This window comes from Pseudophryne corroboree, chromosome 1, assembly GCF_028390025.1.
Source record: "Pseudophryne corroboree isolate aPseCor3 chromosome 1, aPseCor3.hap2, whole genome shotgun sequence".
Lineage (NCBI taxonomy): Eukaryota > Metazoa > Chordata > Amphibia > Anura > Myobatrachidae > Pseudophryne > Pseudophryne corroboree.
Window position 1 is genome coordinate 1,024,088,406 of NC_086444.1, and position 19,431 is coordinate 1,024,107,836.

At 44.8% G+C, this 19,431-nt stretch overlaps 1 protein-coding gene across 15 annotated transcripts in view; it reads left to right on the top strand.

Moving 5' to 3' along the window:
• The window catches only part of TENM3 (teneurin transmembrane protein 3), a 1,613,133-nt gene that overhangs the window by 1,450,122 nt on the left and 143,580 nt on the right, over window positions 1-19,431 (top strand). For all 15 annotated transcript variants that reach the window (XM_063920671.1, XM_063920672.1, XM_063920674.1 and 12 more), the window contains 2 exons: window positions 5,508-5,627; window positions 8,037-8,298. In XM_063920671.1, coding sequence (XP_063776741.1) covers window positions 5,508-5,627; window positions 8,037-8,298 — 382 coding nt within the window. The remainder of the gene's footprint in view (window positions 1-5,507; window positions 5,628-8,036; window positions 8,299-19,431) is intronic.

The window sequence follows — 19,431 nt, forward strand, 5'->3', positions numbered from 1 at the left end:
CACTGGCAGCATGCAAGCTGCATCACAGGTGGAGAGATGGAACACACCTGGAGTCAGTCTCTACTGCTAGGCTGAAGCACACAGAGATGGTGGTGAGTGTGAAGCCTGTAGATGGAAGCAGGTATTGCTGGGGCTTGTAGTTCCACGGAGCTGTGAGAAGTAACCAGGAGTACAGAGTCTTAAGTAGATAGCCAGGAACACGGAACAGCAGGTAGGTATCCAGGTACACGGAGGAAACAGGAACCAGATCCTTACACATGAGTCGCAGGAGTGACACAAAGTTCAGGATGCCTGCAGACTGATCCTGCAGCTTCATATATACCCCTTGTTACACAGTCATTGGTGGAGTGAGGAAAAGTGGGTGCGGCCAAGCACCGGATTGGCCGCCGTATGCTGACTGCTGGAGGCTGTCATGGCGGCGCCCATGCCGCGGCCTAGCGGGAACGCGGCGTGCTACACGCCCGCTATCACAGGAGCGCTCCCAGGCCCAGGATGGCGTCCGATGGCAGAGACGCGGACGACAGATGAACGCAGGGACCCAGGACGGAGTCCGCAGCGGCGGACAGATGTCACCGTGGTGAGTCGATTCCTGACAGATAATACCGGAGTCATTACTACAGAATTGAAAAGGGACTGTATCAACATTTCTATCCCAATATACTACATATCAATTATATGGTGTATATTATATGATTTAGGATCTCTTTTGATTGGGTTGTGGCTCTCTAGCTCTGATATATATGTTCAATTGAATACAAATATATGTTGTGTAGAATAATAAATTGTTTTTATTATATATTTTTGCGCTCTCTATTAGAGTTCTCTATCAGAGTTGTCTATAAATAATGTCTGATAAAATGTCAGTCTGACAGGCATTTTATCAGACAGTGTATGCCCAGCAGTAGTACTTTATCTCTCGCCAAGCCTTAATACATCTCCTCCTGGGTAAATTATTATATTTTGTGGTTTGCACTAGGTCCCTTTTTTTCACTGAGACAAGCACTTCAGGAAACCCTGGTCATGTATTGTTGTGGATGGGTTGACACATGTTATCCATTCCTGGTCCGTTCCCCTGGCTATGACCTGGGATTATACTGGGTCTGGCCATGGTTGGTTATGGTATGAAAGGGGGGCCTGGTTACTGTACCTGGGCTATAACCAAGGAACCTCATTGGCCAATTTGAGGTAAAGTAATTTGATGTTAAATACAAGCTGCACTAAAGCAGCAATGGAGAATTGTCAAGATTCTGAAGTGAAAGAGCTTCTGTCCATTTGAGGAGAAGTGATACAAGACAAATCATGGTACAGGCACAATAAAAGATCATCCGCCATGTTGAATGCACTGTGAACAGTCACTGAAAAGTCAAGATATAGGTTTAGTGAGAAAGCTGAAGACTGGCATTTTCCTGAGACCAAAGTGTCGTGTGAAAAGCTGCAATGCAGGTAGAAGTTCTAGAGATGAGCGCCGGAAATTTTTCGGGTTTTGTGTTTTGGTTTTGGGTTCGGTTCCGCGGCCGTGTTTTGGGTTCGACCGCGTTTTGGCAAAACCTCACCGAATTTTTTTTGTCGGATTCGGGTGTGTTTTGGATTCGGGTGTTTTTTTCAAAAAACCCTAAAAAACTGCTTAAATCATAGAATTTGGGGGTAATTTTGATCCCAAAGTATTATTAACCTCAAAAAACATAATTTACACTCATTTTCAGCCTATTCTGAACACATCACACCTCACAATATTATTTTTAGTCCTAAAATTTGCACCGAGGTCGCTGTGTGAGTAAGATAAGCGACCCTAGTGGCCGACACAAACACCGGGCCCATCTAGGAGTGGCACTGCAGTGTCACGCAGGATGTCCCTTCCAAAAAACCCTCCCCAAACAGCACATGACGCAAAGAAAAAAAGAGGCGCAATGAGGTAGCTGTGTGAGTAAGATTAGCGACCCTAGTGGCCGACACAAACACCGGGCCCATCTAGGAGTGGCACTGCAGTGTCACGCAGGATGTCCCTTCCAAAAAACCCTCCCCAAACAGCACATGACGCAAAGAAAAAAAGAGGCTTTTTACTGATATTTGGTGTTTTGGATTTGACATGCTCTGTACTATGACATTGGGCATCGGCCTTGGCAGACGACGTTGCTGGCATTTCATCGTCTCGGCCATGACTAGTGGCAGCAGCTTCAGCACGAGGTGGAAGTGGATCTTGATCTTTCCCTAATTTTGGAACCTCAACTTTTTTGTTCTCCATATTTTATAGGCAGAACTAAAAGGCACCTCAGGTAAACAATGGAGATGGATGGATTGGATACTAGTATACAATTATGGACGGACTGCCACGGTTAGGTGGTATAAAAAAACCACGGTTAGGTGGTATATATTATAATAATAATACAATTATGGATGGACGGACTGCCTGCCGACTGCCGACACAGAGGTAGCCACAGCCGTGAACTACCGCACTGTACACTGGTTGATAAAGAGATAGTAGTATACTCGTAACAACTAGTATGACACTATGACGACGGTATAAAGAATGAAAAAAAAAACACGGTTAGGTGGTATATATTATAATAATAATACAATTATGGATGGACGGACTGCCTGCCGACTGCCGACACAGAGGTAGCCACAGCCGTGAACTACCGCACTGTACACTGGTTGATAAAGAGATAGTAGTATACTCGTAACAACTAGTATGACACTATGACGACGGTATAAAGAATGCAAAAAAAACCACAGTTAGGTGGTATATATTATAATAATAATACAATTATGGATGGACGGACTGCCTGCCGACTGCCGACACAGAGGTAGCCACAGCCGTGAACTACCGCACTGTACACTGGTTGATAAAGAGATAGTAGTATACTCGTAACAATTAGGATGACACTATGACGGTATAAAGAATGAAAAAAAAACCACGGTTAGGTGGTAGGTATATAATAATAAATAATACAATTCTGGTCGGACGGACTGCCTGCCGTGTGCCGACACAGAGGTAGCCACAGCCGTGAACTACCGCACTGTACACTGGTTGATAAAGAGATAGTAGTATACTCGTAACAATTAGGATGACACTATGACGGTATAAAGAATGAAAAAAAAACCACGGTTAGGTGGTAGGTATATAATAATAAATAATACAATTCTGGTCGGACGGACTGCCTGCCGTGTGCCGACACAGAGGTAGCCACAGCCGTGAACTACCGCACTGTACACTGGTTGATAAAGAGATAGTAGTATACTCGTAACAATTAGGATGACACTATGACGGTATAAAGAATGAAAAAAAAACCACGGTTAGGTGGTAGGTATATAATAATAAATAATACAATTCTGGTCGGACGGACTGCCTGCCGTGTGCCGACACAGAGGTAGCCACAGCCGTGAACTACCGCACTGTACACTGGTTGATAAAGAGATAGTAGTATACTCGTAACAATTAGGATGACACTATGACGGTATAAAGAATGAAAAAAAAACCACGGTTAGGTGGTAGGTATATAATAATAAATAATACAATTCTGGTCGGACGGACTGCCTGCCGTGTGCCGACACAGAGGTAGCCACAGCCGTGAACTACCGCACTGTACTGTGTCTGCTGCTAATATAGACTGGTTGATATTTAAAGAGATATTAGTAGTATACAACAATACTATACTGGTGGTCAGGCACTGGTCACCACTCCTGCAGCAAAAGTGTGCACTGTTAATTAATATAATTGTACTCCTGGCTCCTGCTAACAACCTGCAGTGCTCCCCAGTCTCCCCCACAATTAATTATAAGCTTTTAATTTATACATTGATGACTGTGCAGCACACTGGGCTGAGCTGAGTGCACACAGACTGAGTCACACTGTGTGACTGACTGTGCTGTGTATCGTTTTTTTTTTCAGGCAGAGAACGGATATAGCAGAGAGAAGTGAACGGATATATTATATTAAATAAAAGTTAACTAGCAACTGCACTGGTCACTGACTGTGGTAAACTAACTCTGTCTGCGACTCTGCACAATCTCTCTCTATCTAATCTATCTATCTCTATTCTAATGGAGAGGACGCCAGACACGTCCTCTCCCTATCAATCTCAATGCACGAGTGAAAATGGCGGCGACGCGCGGCTCCTTATATAGAATCCGAGTCTCGCGAGAATCCGACAGCGTCATGATGACGTTCGGGCGCGCTCGGGTTAACCGAGCAAGGCGGGAAGATCCGAGTCGCTCGGACCCGTGGAAAAAAAAGTGAAGTTCGTGCGGGTTCGGATTCAAAGAAACCGAACCCGCTCATCTCTAGGTAGAACCCATGTTTAATATACTGTGTCAGTCCCAGGTTTGTGTCAGATGTGGGGTCTAACTATCCTAATCTACTAAATATAACAATATATACACACGATTACATTTCTATTGGTTAAATGGCTGATGGCACCACCGATACACTATATTATGGGGCACTGGCATAAATGTAGTTTGGGTGTGGATCATAGGGTCGACAGTAACTAGGTCAACAGTCATTAGGATGACCACTATTGGTCGACAGTGACTAGGTCAACACTCATTAGGTCGACATGGAAAAAGGTCGACATGAGGTTTTTTACGTTTTTTTCCATGTTGTTTTCTTTATAAAGTGACAAGGAACCCCAATTAGTGCACCGTATCCCCTCGCATTGACTCGCTTTGCTCACCATGCTTCGATTGTGCCGAGCTCATGGATCATACAGTATGAAAAAGTGAGATTTTTTTTTTTTTAAACTCATGTTGACCCTTTTTCCATGTCGACCATGTCCATGCCAACGTAGTGACCATGTCGACATATATACCACGTTGACCTAATGCATGTCGACCGATAGTGCTCGACCTAATGAGTGTCGGCCTAAGTGCTGTCTACCTAAAGACCGGATACCTGTAGTTTACAAAGTCACATTGACATCTTTCAGAACAGGAAACAAACATACAGTACTCTGGTCAGACAATCTGTAATATTATTAGACCTATTGAGCGCTGTATTTATTATAAGTCTCTCACTGCTCCTCTTCGCCTGCATGGTACTGTATCTACTCTCTAGCAAGCGTCAGCTCTGCAGCAGGATGCAAAAGGAACAAAACAGATTATTTTATTAAACAAAAAAGTTCATTGACATTGACTTGACTGTATATAAGTCGCTTGCAGATATTTCTTTCTCTAAGTCATTCAGGCAGTTTCAGAAATATAAATCTTTTTCAAATGCAAATGAAGCGCCACTGTTGGAATAAAAGGTTTATATGCAGGGATACATTTTATCAGACCCTTCAGCACTGAGGTAGGAGATAAAAGGTTAATCTAGAAAAGGTTACTTCTCCACACGGATTTTATTGTGTTTTTCTGCTCCAGCTAGAGGTGCTCACCATTGGGCAGCTTTATAATGCAGGAACTTCACACTGAACCACCTGAGGTAGTGAAGCGGGGAATTATACCATGAATCACCTCTCAGGCAGCAGGTGTATACATAACCTGAAGTCTTGTGTTCTCTCTCTCTGTAGCCTTGCTTCTGTAATCCGAGGCCAGGTTCTCACAGCCGATGGAACACCACTCATTGGAGTTAATGTGTCATTTCTACATTACCCGAACTATGGATACACAATCACACGCCAAGATGGAATGTGAGTACAAAATCTCATAAATAATAAGGAGTGCACATAATAAAAAAGAAATGCCATATTTTATTACATTGCTCTTTCATTTACAGGAAGGCTTTTATTATGTAATTATTAATACTTCCTATAGCAAGCTGCACCTCAGTTTCTTTAATATTTTATATTGAAAGTATGTGCAGAGCACTGTGCTGCATCCGCCACTAGTTTAATATTAAAGTGCATACACTTGGGGCAACCTTATGGTGAGCCCAGATCATGAAAATGCAGCCTGGCAATCTGCTAGGAAAGCCCTGGCCAACCTGTGTCTCTCAAGCTGTTGTGAAACTGCAAGTCCCAGCATACCCTGCTTCAGTTTTGTCATTATGGAATGCTAAAACATTGGCAGGGCATGCTGGTATGTGTAGTTTTCCAACAGCTGGAGAGCCACAGGTTGGCCTGGCCTGTGCTAGGAAGTCATGACGTCATTGGGGAATATTATGCTTCTGATATTTTTAATAAACTGCTAGCCATGTTACAGGATTAACCAATCCTAAACCTGTCACTTACCTTAACTTGACCTCTACTAGACTTGCTGACCATGGAAATGTATTTACCATGTAGTCAGTGGGAGCCACAGGCCATAAACAGCACTTTTTAGGGGGATGCAGAGAATATTCTTTCTGTTTTAGTTGTCTGCTTTTTTGCTATATTTAACCATTCACTATTCTGAATAAATGATTATTAGACAGTGTACAATGGCCCTCATTTCGAGTTGTTCGCTCGCTAGCTGCTTTTAGCAGCATTGCACACGCTAGGCCGCCGCCCTCTGGGAGTGTATCTTAGTTTAGCAGAATAGCGAATGAAAGATTAGCAGAATTGCTACTAAATAATTTGCTGCAGTTTCTGAGTAGCTCCAGACCTACTCACAGATTGCAATCAGCTCAGTCCGTTTAGTTCCTGGTTTGACGTCACAAACACGCTCTGCGTTCGGCCAGCCACTCCCCCGTTTTATCCTGCCACTCCTGCGTTTTTGCTTGGCACGCCTGCATTTTTTAGCACACTCCCTGAAAACGCTGAGTTGTCGCCCAGAAACACCCACTTTCTGTCAATCATACTACGATCACTCGAGCGACTGAAAAACGTCGCTCGAGCTTGGGTAAAGCTACAAAGTTTTGTGTGAAAGTACTTAGCGCATGCGCGCTGCGTACCATGCGCATTTTTTAAGTTTTTTCACCTGATCGCTGCACTGCGAAAATCGGCAGCGAGCGAACAACTCGGAATGACCACCAATGAGTACAAGGGCTGCGCGAAAACTAATGTTGTAAGTAGGGATCATAGATCATTAATTAAGTTGGAATGTGACATACCGCCTTCTGATATATAATATTACAGTATACAGGTGTCTCCGCTTGAACTTACAGAACTAGTATGAATATGTTATGTAGGGATGCAGTTAATATCCCGGCGTTCAAGAGACCAATGTCGGAATCCCGACAGCCCGTGAAATGCTGCTGGTCGGAATCCCGAAAAACACGGGTTCTTCCCACTAGGTTGATGGGTCCATGCCACCAACTGAGTGGGACCATAAACGGTGGCAAGCAAAGTGAGCCACCGTGCCCGAAGTGTGGCGAGCCCGCAAGAGGACTCGCTGCCAGGATTCCGACAGACGGGAAGCCACTGTTGGTATAGTGACAGCCGGCATCCCGTCTGCCCAGATATCATATGTGTTCCGTAATGTAACCAGATGCTTGCGTTATTAATGGTTATAGAAATATCTAGAATTGGTCATTGGTTTATATTAAGCATTATTTTCTGCTGCAACAGCATTGATTTTGTACCTGTACTTTATTATTTGTAACATTTTACTATATGTAGTCACTTTAGCATTGTTAGTGAGCAATGTGCCATATGTGGACAGGCAAGTTCCAAGTAAATGATTACAAGTCCTATCCTCCTGGCTCTTGTTGAGCAGAGTGTTTTTTTTCCAGCTTTACAAATAGAATCTGCAACCTGGCTAGTTCCTGGGTATAACAGCCGCTGCCTTGCTTTCCCGAGTCTCTAGACTAAAGCTAAGATGATCTAAGCAGATAAGCACTAAATTAGAAAATGTTCTCAGATGCTTGTGGTTCCGGGAACCCTCTGCCAGATGTGATGGAATGAAGCTGGACCATTGTGGCCTGCAAACTGCATGTTTGAAGTGATTTTCATGTTGATATAATAAAGGTTATCATATACAGAAAATAAATCAATATTCTAAAAGCCCAGCAGATCTGCTGCATAGTGTTTTCTTTTATTACAAGATACTGCATCTGTTATGGTCTTATTTCTGCTTCTTTTCCTGTGCACTGTAATACATATAACAAGGGGTTGCTAGCTTAGATTTTGCCATTTTCTTTTATCACCGCTCCTCTTATTGCTATTTGTCTATTTGGACAGGTTTGACCTGGTTGCCAACGGTGGTGCCTCTCTTACACTCATGTTTGAAAGAGCTCCATTCCTGACACAATATCACACTGTCTGGATCCCATGGAATGTGTTTTATGTCATGGACACCCTGGTTATGAAGAAGGAGGAGAATGAAATACCAAGTTGTGACCTGAGTGGGTTTGTCAGACCGAACCCTGTTATAGTGTCTTCTCCACTGTCCACGTTCTTCAGATCATCTCCTGAGGACAGCCCTATAATCCCTGAGACACAGGTATGACCTTTATCACTATTTTTTATTTAGCTATATCTATAGATAGCCATAGATTTGAATGATTTTCTAAAATGTTATCAAATTTGTTTTGTACTTTTAATTAAATAGTATAGTTACAATACAGATGTGTCCACATACGCCTATCCTTAAACCGCGTCAAATAGCGCCATACTATATGGAGTCTGCTACTTAGCTGCACAAAACACTAATCCAAAATGGCATATCCAATTAGATGCGCAAATTGAGTGGTAAAAATTACAACAGACATCTCCTATATATTAGCCCTGTGACTCTGTGCCTGGACCTCTAACGCTGGGTGGAGTCACAGACCTGGGTGGAGTTAGCAGCTCCTGCCCTGTCCCAGTGCCAGCACACCACTTAGCAGTAGCTGCAACGGGAGCAGCAGCCACAGAATCCGGCCACCAACCCCAGACAGTAGCCACCAGTGGACGGACGCACCACACTGCCCGGTAAGCATGGACCCCTCCCTTGGTTGCCCCACACACACAGCCACCTACAACCCAATAACACCTGCACCACACACCCCCAAACCCACCCTCCACAAAACCCCTCCACCAGCTCCCATATGCAGCCACTGACGGCCCTGCCAACCCCAGACCCGACGTCCACATAACGGACCAGCACACACTGGCCACCCTAACCCCACAGCACTGAACCCACCCTCCGCACAACCCCAGCAACACCTCCCACATCCATCCGCGGCAGGGACACGCTGGCTGGGCCCCGCCGTCTGCACCACGGACGCCCAGACAGCCTCACCCCACACCACCCCTCCCGTCATCCGCACAAACCCACCACCACCTACCGCACCCACCGTCCGCACCACGCCCGGCCAGACAGCCGCAGGCCACACCGCCGCTAACCCACCCTCCGCACAACCCCAGCACCATCTGTCGCCTTGCATCCGCGACATGGACACACTGTAACGGGAACACGCCGTCCGCACCACGGACGCACAGACCGCTCCCGACCTCCCCACAACCCCAGCACCATCTCTCTCATCTACCTGCCCCCGGGGCACACTGTACCGGGAGACGCTGTCAGCACAACGGAGGAACACACTGCACTTAAGCCGCACCATCACCTGCACCTGTCTGTGTACCGGCGACAAGTCTCTCGCCACTCCTGCCCCCAGCTCCACATAAATAAAGTCGCTCCCCTCCCAGCACCATACACCCGCACCCCCACCCAGCCAACAACTAAGCACCCACACAATAATAGATGCCCACCCACCCCTATCACCCATCCCCCTATGTGCATAAATGTGCCCGAAACTCCACTCACAGCCCACTCATCTCAAGGGGGGAGGGACAAGTGCTGCCTCATAGACCCACATATACCATGGCCTACTACCTTACACACACACACTCACACACTCAGCCTGAACACTCCTAACAACACGCACGCACCCTACACCCCCCCAACCACAGACAAAACACCTTCCCCATCTTTACACCACCACCACCCACCAACTGTAACACCTGCCCCTATCACCCTCACACCACAATAACATACACAAAACACACACACACCCAACACAACATCTTACACAAACACTCACACCCACCCAAACACCTCTCCTACACACCCCACACACCCTAAGGCCATCCCACACCCACCATAACCCTATACCTGCCAACCACCCACCACAAATACACCACCCATCCAGCTTCTCCCCCTCCAAAAAAATAACTCTAAATTCACCAACTGCCCCCACCCCATGCACACACCCCAACCCCCACAAAACCCACCACCATCCAACCATCCCAAAAAAACTATTCAACTACTATTTTACATCTTCACTTTTCAGTAGAGATTACAGGGGCGTAGACCCTTACGACGGTGTGAAGAGCGCCCGTAGGGCGTGATGAATCACCTAGTTGGAACCATATTTTCATTAAGGCGGATATGCTTGCTCCTGATACCTGCACTATCCAAGTGAAAAAAGCCTGACCCCCTCCCCCCCAAAAAAAAATATATATTGGGTGACAGTACTGACGTTTATTAATGTCCCAAATAAAAATATTTTAAAATGCGGCAAATGGCTGATATGTGCATTTGTTTTGAAAAGTAAAAATTATCAAAAGCAACATTTGTTCATTTAAATACAAACAAAGGTGGGTGTGGCTTATTAGATCTACACTAAAAAGGTCTACAGTCATTAGGTCGACCACTAATGGTTGTGATAAAGCTAAATATTTATCGTGTATATAACCCTTTATGAGGTCTAAGAACAATGTACGCTATCTACGTAAGAAGTACCGTAAGGGTACGCAAGGTGCGTATCGATCGCTTAGCCGTGATCGAGACGCTCAGGCGTCACGTTCACTCACGGCCAAGTGATCGCAGGCAGGCAGACTATTGGCTGTTGACTTCAATGAAATACACAGCAAACCTTAATGTAGAGACAAAGTGTAAGTGCAACCTTGTGGAACCTGATTAACTACAAAGCTGCTTGAGTGTCACCGATGCTCAGGGAGTACTTAACACTATAAAGAATACGCAGATACCTGGGCTTAGGGTCCGAAACCTATTATGTGTATTATGACTATTATACTTGCAAAAGGAATCACAGTACAAAGCATACACTACAATATAACATAAACCAACTAACCAGATAACTACACAGGAAATACAATACAATACAATTCAAGTCTAATCAAGGAAAAATACGAGAGAACGAGAAGAGAGGGAGAGAGAGAAATGGCTCACAGTAAGACAATATGATTACGGAGAGAACTTACGCACAAGGGGAACGATCGCATGCGCCTCGATATCCAGCTCCCGATTATCAGCAATGAGAACCGTTGAAGAGAGTGCAGTTGGATATGGTCGGCCCGCTATTTATGCCCCACACACAATACAATTCAATGGTCCCTACAATCTCATTGTTCATTGGACACAGGAATTCGGCTTCGCATTATAACAAAAGGTCATAGGTTGATTCATACAGGTGGGCTGTGACTATTTCCAACTGCTCAGGTGGGAGGGAAACTGGGTTTCCCGCCGCATGGGTAATAAAGTGCAAATAAAGTAAATGTTCATAAACTTCTTATGTCCATAACTATTCGCACGAGCGATTGATCTGCTTCAAACCAACACCGGAATATTTCTAATTAAATATTCTTCCGATGGATACTAAACACCACTGTATTACTCCTATCTGACCCTTCGTATCAAACAAAGAGGGATTCCTCTGTTCATAAACATTCTATATTAACCAAACTTTCAGAATCTATCAAAGGGACCATGATCTATAAAATACATTATTTGTGAAAATATGTAATGATTGAGTCGCACGCTATGATCGCATAAACTCTACCGTAAATACGCATACCATGCGCCTGCGGGTGCCCGCGACTGTGAGTATGCGCACGTACGGGAGAGCGTACGCACGCGCAGCACGGACCTGTGTGAGGTGCAAATATGGTAGTGTGCATAGAGATATTTTTCTGACTTTGACAGTCCACCCTTTGGCAGTCAATAATAACTGCCACCTTCTAAAACATTTCAAAAGGAGAAAAATATATGTCAGGGGTTAATTCATTTCCATGGTTGGGTAAGGGAGGAGAGAGGAGTAGGTGGGAAGAGGGTATGACCTAGTGAGATAGCAGAAGCATGTGTGTATGAGTCCATGTTTGGGGGGTCAAGTATCATCGTGCCGTACGTGTTGTAAATCAAGCTTCGAGGTATTGCGAAGTATACATTTGAATTCCTTCTTATCCCGTGGTACAGGTCTGTGGATGGGCTGTCAAACTTTACCGAGCTCTTTTCGGATTTTGAACAAAATGGGGAGCACATTTTAGTTGATGATACATGAATGGGGGAATATGTGATTGCTGATATCTGTGCCTGTATTCCCTATACTATGTGTGTCATTACCTGAGGGTTGTAGAAATGAAGAAAAGACATAATTACGGTAAAATGCGGTGGTATTCTATGTCAGGTTAATGTACATCTGTCGGTTGAAGTTTTGTTCGGTATCAGTTGAAAGTCGTCTTCTTTGCGCTGTTTTGCTCATTAAGCGTGAGCAATAAGCTTTGTCAATGCCATTAGATTTACAAAAAATGTTGGGCTAGCGTAATTTTAAGAATTATAGGGAAACTGGGGATCCATGGCAAAGTTCATCAAGTGTCCATATCTCAAGTGGTCAAAACTTCTTCTTTGGTCTATCCGTTGTCTGTATAGCGTCTCATCAACTTCCTCGCCCAAGGGGGTCTTGTTATTTTGGAGAAAAACCAGAAAAACAGGTGAAAGAAACGGACCGTAGAAATCGCATTTTCATCACATCATTGTTTCTATCGTTGGGTCGTAAATCAAATCCAGGTTAATTACAGTTTCCTCACTCCTCAAACTCATCACTCTGGTACTTTGTTTGCACCTCATTAAAGCCTGCCCGCATCTAAATATCAATCCAATCGATATAACGACACCTAAGATACATAGTAGAAACTTCCCAACATCCATTATGACTCCTTGAGCCCAGTCTCCCAAACCGGAGAACCAATTTCGCGGGTTCAACCATGACACCCAACCAGTCAGCTCATTACCTACAGCAGCAAGAGTGAGATTGTGTTTTCGGCGAAATTCCCACTTTAATTGGAGAATATCGTCCATCTTTTGGTCTATGACCTCTACCGGATCCTCGGTGCTATTCGTGATATACGTGCAACACTTCACGCCGTACTGTGTTGCCAATGTAACACAATATCCGCCTGTCACTGCTGTGAGGTAATTAAGAACCATTCTATGCTGTACCAGTTCTGTTTTATAAGCTTGAAGTTCTCTTCCAGTGTATCTAAACGTGTCATCATACATTTCAGTGATATTATCTAACAAATTGGCAAGTGCGGAAATGTATCTATAATTCATCACTCCTCGAGCGGTGCGAGTGAAATCTAACGCCACCAGAACCTGAATCCCGGTGGATTCATGGATCAGATCAGAGGCCGGATGCTCTAACCTTTCTGACAGTTGTCTTTTAACGAGGTGCTCGTAATGAGTGTGAGTATAAGGAGCTTGGGCACCACGGTGTATGTCTTTCATTTTATCATGAGTTACAGTCATTACTTCAGGCAATACTCTTCCAATATAACACAATCCTTCAGAGTTTGGGGCAAGCCACTTGTACGCCTTTCTCCCGCATATGAAATATGCATCATCGGGGAGAACATATGGGACGGAGAAAGACATTACCATATTACACACCTTCCAGGTGAAATCTCCTAGCCCTAATTCTTCCATCTGCTTAATGCACGTATCAGGTTGTACGATATGTGCACAGTATCCTGGTGATACTTCTCCAACTCTAGTAATCCTATTTCCTAAGGTGTATCTATACCGGAAAGATTTTCCTCTACTGGCTATGTGGCGTACAAGCTCTGTATCTGTAGGCATTCTATCTGCTCTATGTGAAAAGGTCATGGTGTGGTTACTCCATGATACTTCCCAATTTCCCGGCTTTCTGGGATTGGAGATGTTAAAACATAATAGGGACCTATCCACGTGGTATTGGTGGAGCTTCAAACTAGGAGGGCTGGAGATATTAAACCTCCGGTCCACCGGTCTCCCACCATTTAACTTAAGTACCTCCCCTATCGTTAAAGGAAATGGTACTAGCCCTGATTTGCTATGACCCTGAGGTACTTGAGAGCATACCCAACAATCTGTTTTGTTTAATACATTACCCACTAAGGAGTGATAATCACTCAATGGATGTCGGTCCATATGGATATTAAAACTGGATTGGCATTTCTTAATGCACCCATCTTCAATGACATTGTTACAGAGCCTACAGATACAATTTTCTTCAGCTAACAATCCGTCACAATTTCTTCTATGGTCAATGCTATCGGATCGTTTTCTGATACTCGCCTTTGCTTGTTGGTTAGGTTGATCTTGGAAAACTACGCCTCCATCTTTATCATCAGAACTCATTCCAGAACCTCTATCGACCTCCATGGTACTCTCGCCGGAACAGACTGCTCTGGTCAACATCATGGTCAACAGGAAAATCCGGATCACAGTCTCTTGGGGCAAGTCCATCTTATAGGAGGAAACGGAGAAAAATGAGAAAGGGGAAAAAGAATTTTCAAGGGAGAGGGGATGGGAAGTGGAGAAAAACAATAAAAGGGAGTGGGGAGTCGACAACTGCTTTCGGTCTTCAAGGCTCAGGTGCCGCCTCAGTCCTCCTGGAACAGACACTCCAGTGATACAACCTCTACCGTCTGTTCCTTATCACGGGACTTCTCTGGATCAGCAACCTTCTTGCAGTGGGATGAATGGACCCAAGTCTCTCTCTCAGCAACCTTCAATGCTGTAGTGCTAGTCAATAAGACCTGGTATGGTCCTTCCCATCTGTCAATAAGGCAACCTGAGCGTAGAAAATTTCGTATCATTACATAATCCCCAGGTTCAATGTCATGACAACTACTATCAGGTAGATCAGGAATCACCAACTTTAGATTATCATTTTGATTCCTTAACTGTTTACTCATGTTAATCAAGTACTTTACAGTTACTTCATTGTTACATTTCAAATCATCCTGAGGGTTAATCATGACATGCGGTTGTCGACCAAATAAGATTTCAAAGGGGGACAGATTAAGAGGGGACCTGGGAGTGGTTCTGATACTGTACAATACAATGGGTAAAGCTTCTGGCCATGCCAATCCTGTCTCTGCCATCACTTTACTCAATTTATTTTTAATAGTGCTGTTCACTCTTTCGACCTTCGCACTCGCCTGTGGACGGTACGGAGTGTGCAGCTTGCTATCAATTCCCATCAACTTACACATTCCTTGAAAGACATCACCTGTAAAATGGGTACCCCTATCACTTTCGATTATTCTAGGGATACCATATCTACATACAAATTCCTGCACAATTTTCTTAGCTGTAAACATAGCGGTATTTGTAGCTGCAGGAAATGCTTCGACCCAATTCGAGAAAACATCTATACAAACAAGTACATATTTCAAATTCCGACAAGGGGGTAATTGAATGAAGTCAATTTGTATTATCTGGAAAGGGCCGCCGGCAGGTGGGATATGGGATGGTTCTGTAGGTATTGCCTTTCCAATATTCTTTCTCAGACAGGTAAGGCATGACATTGCTCTTTTACTCGCATGAGAGGAGAATCCTGGGGCGCACCAATAGGCTCTTACCAATTTGCACATTCCCTCCTTGCCTAGATGAGTCAGCCCGTGAGCTGCTTCAGCCAGACATGGAAGATATGCTCTGGGGGCCACTGGTTTACCATGTCCATCCGTCCAGAGTCCTGAGGACTCTTGGCCACATCCCTTTGCCTTCCAGACTGCCTTTTCCTGTGTGGAACACAAATTTTGCATTTTACACAACTTCTGTGTGTTGATGGTATTGAATACCATCAGTTGTGTGGTGTCTGTCTGTATGGGGGTAGCAGCTGCTAACTTAGCAGCTTCGTCTGCTCGGCTGTTACCAAGTGATACCGGGTCTTGGCTATATGTGTGTGCTTTACATTTGATAACAGCCACTCTGTCGGGTTCCTGTATCGCTGTTAGAAGCCTTTTTATGTGAGCTGCATGCGCTACCGGTGTACCAGCTGCCGTCATGAAATTTCTGAGGCGCCATAGGGCTCCGAAATCATGGACTACCCCGAATGCGTATCTAGAATCGGTGTAGATATTGGCTGACTTACCCTTAGCCAATTCACATGCTCTGGTTAGGGCGACCAGTTCAGCAACCTGGGCTGAGTGAGGTGGGCCTAGCGGTTCCGCTTCTATGGTGTCTTGGTCATCTACGACTGCGTATCCAGTACACAAGTCTCCCGAGTCTGACTGTCTGTGACAACTACCGTCCGTGTAGAACGTGAGTTCTGCATCTTCCAGTGGGTTGTCACTGATGTCAGGCCTTGCGGTAAAATTTTGGGTCAAATATTCCATACAATCATGTGTGTCTTCCTTTGTATTAAATCCTCCTTCCCCAGCACTCTCACCTTCCACCCTTTGTGCCTGACCAGGCACACCTGGGAGATATGTTGCAGGATTTAATGCACTGCATCTCCTTATGGTGATGTTTACGGGGGCCATTAGTGCTAATTCCCATCTTGTAAACCTCGCTGATGAGACGTGTCTGGTTTGGGCAGAATTCAATAAGGCTGATACCGCATGTGGCGTATGGATTGTGAGGTTGTGGCCTAGCACGACATCTTCGCTTTTTGTCACTAGCAATGCTATCGCAGCAACGCTTCGCAAGCATGTGGGGAGGGATCACGCTACCGTATCTAGCTGAGCGCTGTAGTATGCAACTGGCCTGCTGGCATCACCGTGTTTTTGGGTTAGTACGCCTGCCGCGCAACCAGCACTTTCTGTCCCGTATAGTTCAAAGGGTTTCCCATAGTCTGGCATACCTAGTGCTGGTGCCTGCGTTAGGCACTGTTTGAGTCTCTCAAATGCTGTTTCGGACTCGTCTGTATGCGAAATCCTATCAGGTTTGTTCGAGGAGACCATTTCCTGCAAAGGTAACGCTAAAATGGAAAACCCTGGGATCCAATTACGGCAATACCCACACATTCCTAAAAACGTTCTGATCTGTTGCTGGGTTTGTGGCAGGGTCATGTCTCTAATTGCTTGGATTCTATCAGCGGTCAGGTGTCTCAGTCCTTGTGTTAGACAGTGTCCCAAATATTTTACCTTAGTTTGGCATAATTGCAACTTGTCTTTGGACACCTTGTGTCCGGTGTCTGAAAGATGAAACAGGAGCTGTTTCGTATCCTTCAGAGATGCTTCCAGTGAATCTGAACACAGTAATAAATCGTCCACATACTGTATCAATACTGATCCACTGTCTGGTTGGAAAGACTGTAAACAATCATGCAAAGCCTGAGAAAATATACTTGGACTATCTATGAAACCTTGGGGCAATCGAGTCCACGTGTATTGGACTCCTCTGTATGTGAATGCAAACAAATATTGGCTGTCAGGGTGCAGAGGTACCGAAAAGAAAGCGGAGCAGAGGTCAATAACAGTGAAAAATTTGGCAGTGGGAGGGATTTGCATTAGGATGACAGCTGGATTTGGCACTACGGGGAACTGACTCTCAACTATTTTGTTAATCCCCCTTAGATCCTGCACTAGCCTGTAACCCCTCCCCCCACTCTTCTTAACAGGGAAGATGGGACTATTGGCAGTGCTGGACGTTCTTACCAGAATGCCCTGTTGTAGCAAGCGCTCTATTACTGGGTAAACTCCTAACTCCACCTCTGGCTTCAGAGGATACTGTGGGATTTTTGGAGCTATCCTACCATCTTTTACTTGTACAACTACTGGAGCTACGTTTGCCATTAATCCAGTGTCCTGTCCGTCTTTTGTCCAAAGTGACTCTGGTATCTGAGATGTCATCTCTTCTACTTGGGATGGATTCCTATTTGTCATAATGGTATGTGACATTAATTTTGATGGGGAGTCTAACATGTCTCGCACTTCCTGAGCGTGTTTCTCAGGTATGTCCAAGAATACACCTTCGGGAGTACAATAAATGACGCACCCCATTTTACACAGTAAGTCTCTTCCCAGGAGATTGGTTGGTGCCGATGCAGCCAGCAAAAAGGAATGCTTGGTATGCAAAGGCCCTATTGTAATCTCGGCTGGTTTGCTAACAGGGTAGTGCTGGACTACTCCTGTTACTCCCATGGCTGGAATTGTCCTACCAGTGGTTCTCATGCCCACTGTCGAATTTATCACTGACTTGGCCGCCCCTGTGTCTACAAGAAAGTTTAAAGTTTTACCAGCTACATTAATTGCGACCTCGGGTTCACTTTCAAGGTTGGCAATCAATTTCACTGGCTGCAGATTACAGGTATGGCCACACCCCTATTGGGTATGGTGACCTCCCTGAATCCCGCTGGCAGCAACTATTTGTGAGGGAGATAGTTGGGAACTACCAGAGGCATGCCAGTCTCTGTTTGGGGGATATCTTTTTGTTTCCCCTGTATGTGGCTCATAACTCCGTTTCTGCGGACCTTGCTCCCAATGTCGTGTGTCGTGTCGTTGTCTAGGGGGTTGGTATGATCTTTGCGAATTTTTCGCTCTACAGTCTCGTGCATAGTGTCCCTGTCTTTGACAAGAATAACATGTTATCATAGTTGACTTACCCACAGGGTTGGATGGTACATACGCAGGCTGCTTTGTGGTCAGAGCCTGTATACTTACTGACATTAGCTTATCACTCTGCGACTCCCTGTGTCTGGTGATGTTTCGGTCGTGATCAATAGCAGCCTCTCTCAAAGTGGACACTGACAGACCTCGCCAACATGGTTGCGTGGTCTGTACCCTTGCCTTTAATGTTTCCTTCAAACCATCCATTAGTACAGATACTGCTACTTCTCGATGGTTTGGATTTGTCCTAATGTCCTCTATACCAGTGTACTTTGCCATTTCTAATAGTGCCCGGTGAAAATATTCTGCAGCTGTTTCTGACTCTTTTTGTTTAATGGAAAATATTTTGTTCCATTTAACAACTGCTGGGAAATGCTCCTTTAACTGTAAGTTTATCCTTCTTACGTTATCTTTGTTGTACACATCTGTAAGAGGTACATCCAGATCTAGTCCACAATCAGCTAAAAATTGAGCTGAGTCGACATTGGAGGGTAAACAAGCTTTTAGCAATATCTGCCAATCTTTATTATTGGGCTCTAAAGTGTTTCCTAAGTCTGTGATGTATTTTTGGCTGGCAGCTAAATCTTTTCTAGGGTCAGGGAATTCAGACACTATGGTCCTTAATTCCATTCGGGAAAATGGGCTGTACATGGCAATGTTCCTTATGGGAGTGGCTCCTGATACATCTGTTTTCCCATTGGGAACTGCTATTACCCTAACAGGAGTAATTCTAACAACCTCATTCTGTGTAGATTCTACAGCTTGTGGTGAAATAGTCTCAGCATAATGCATGGTGCCGTACTTACCAGTTGATACGACCTCACCTATCCCTCCGCTAGGGGCCTTTACTAATCTCGTGGGTGTTGCTGTGCCTACTGTGGTCTCTGCTATGGTGGCTGCTAGAGAGAGCGCTGAAATCGTTGTCGCTTCGTCCTCTTGATCACACTCCTGAGGAAAGTTCAAAACAGGGTACAAC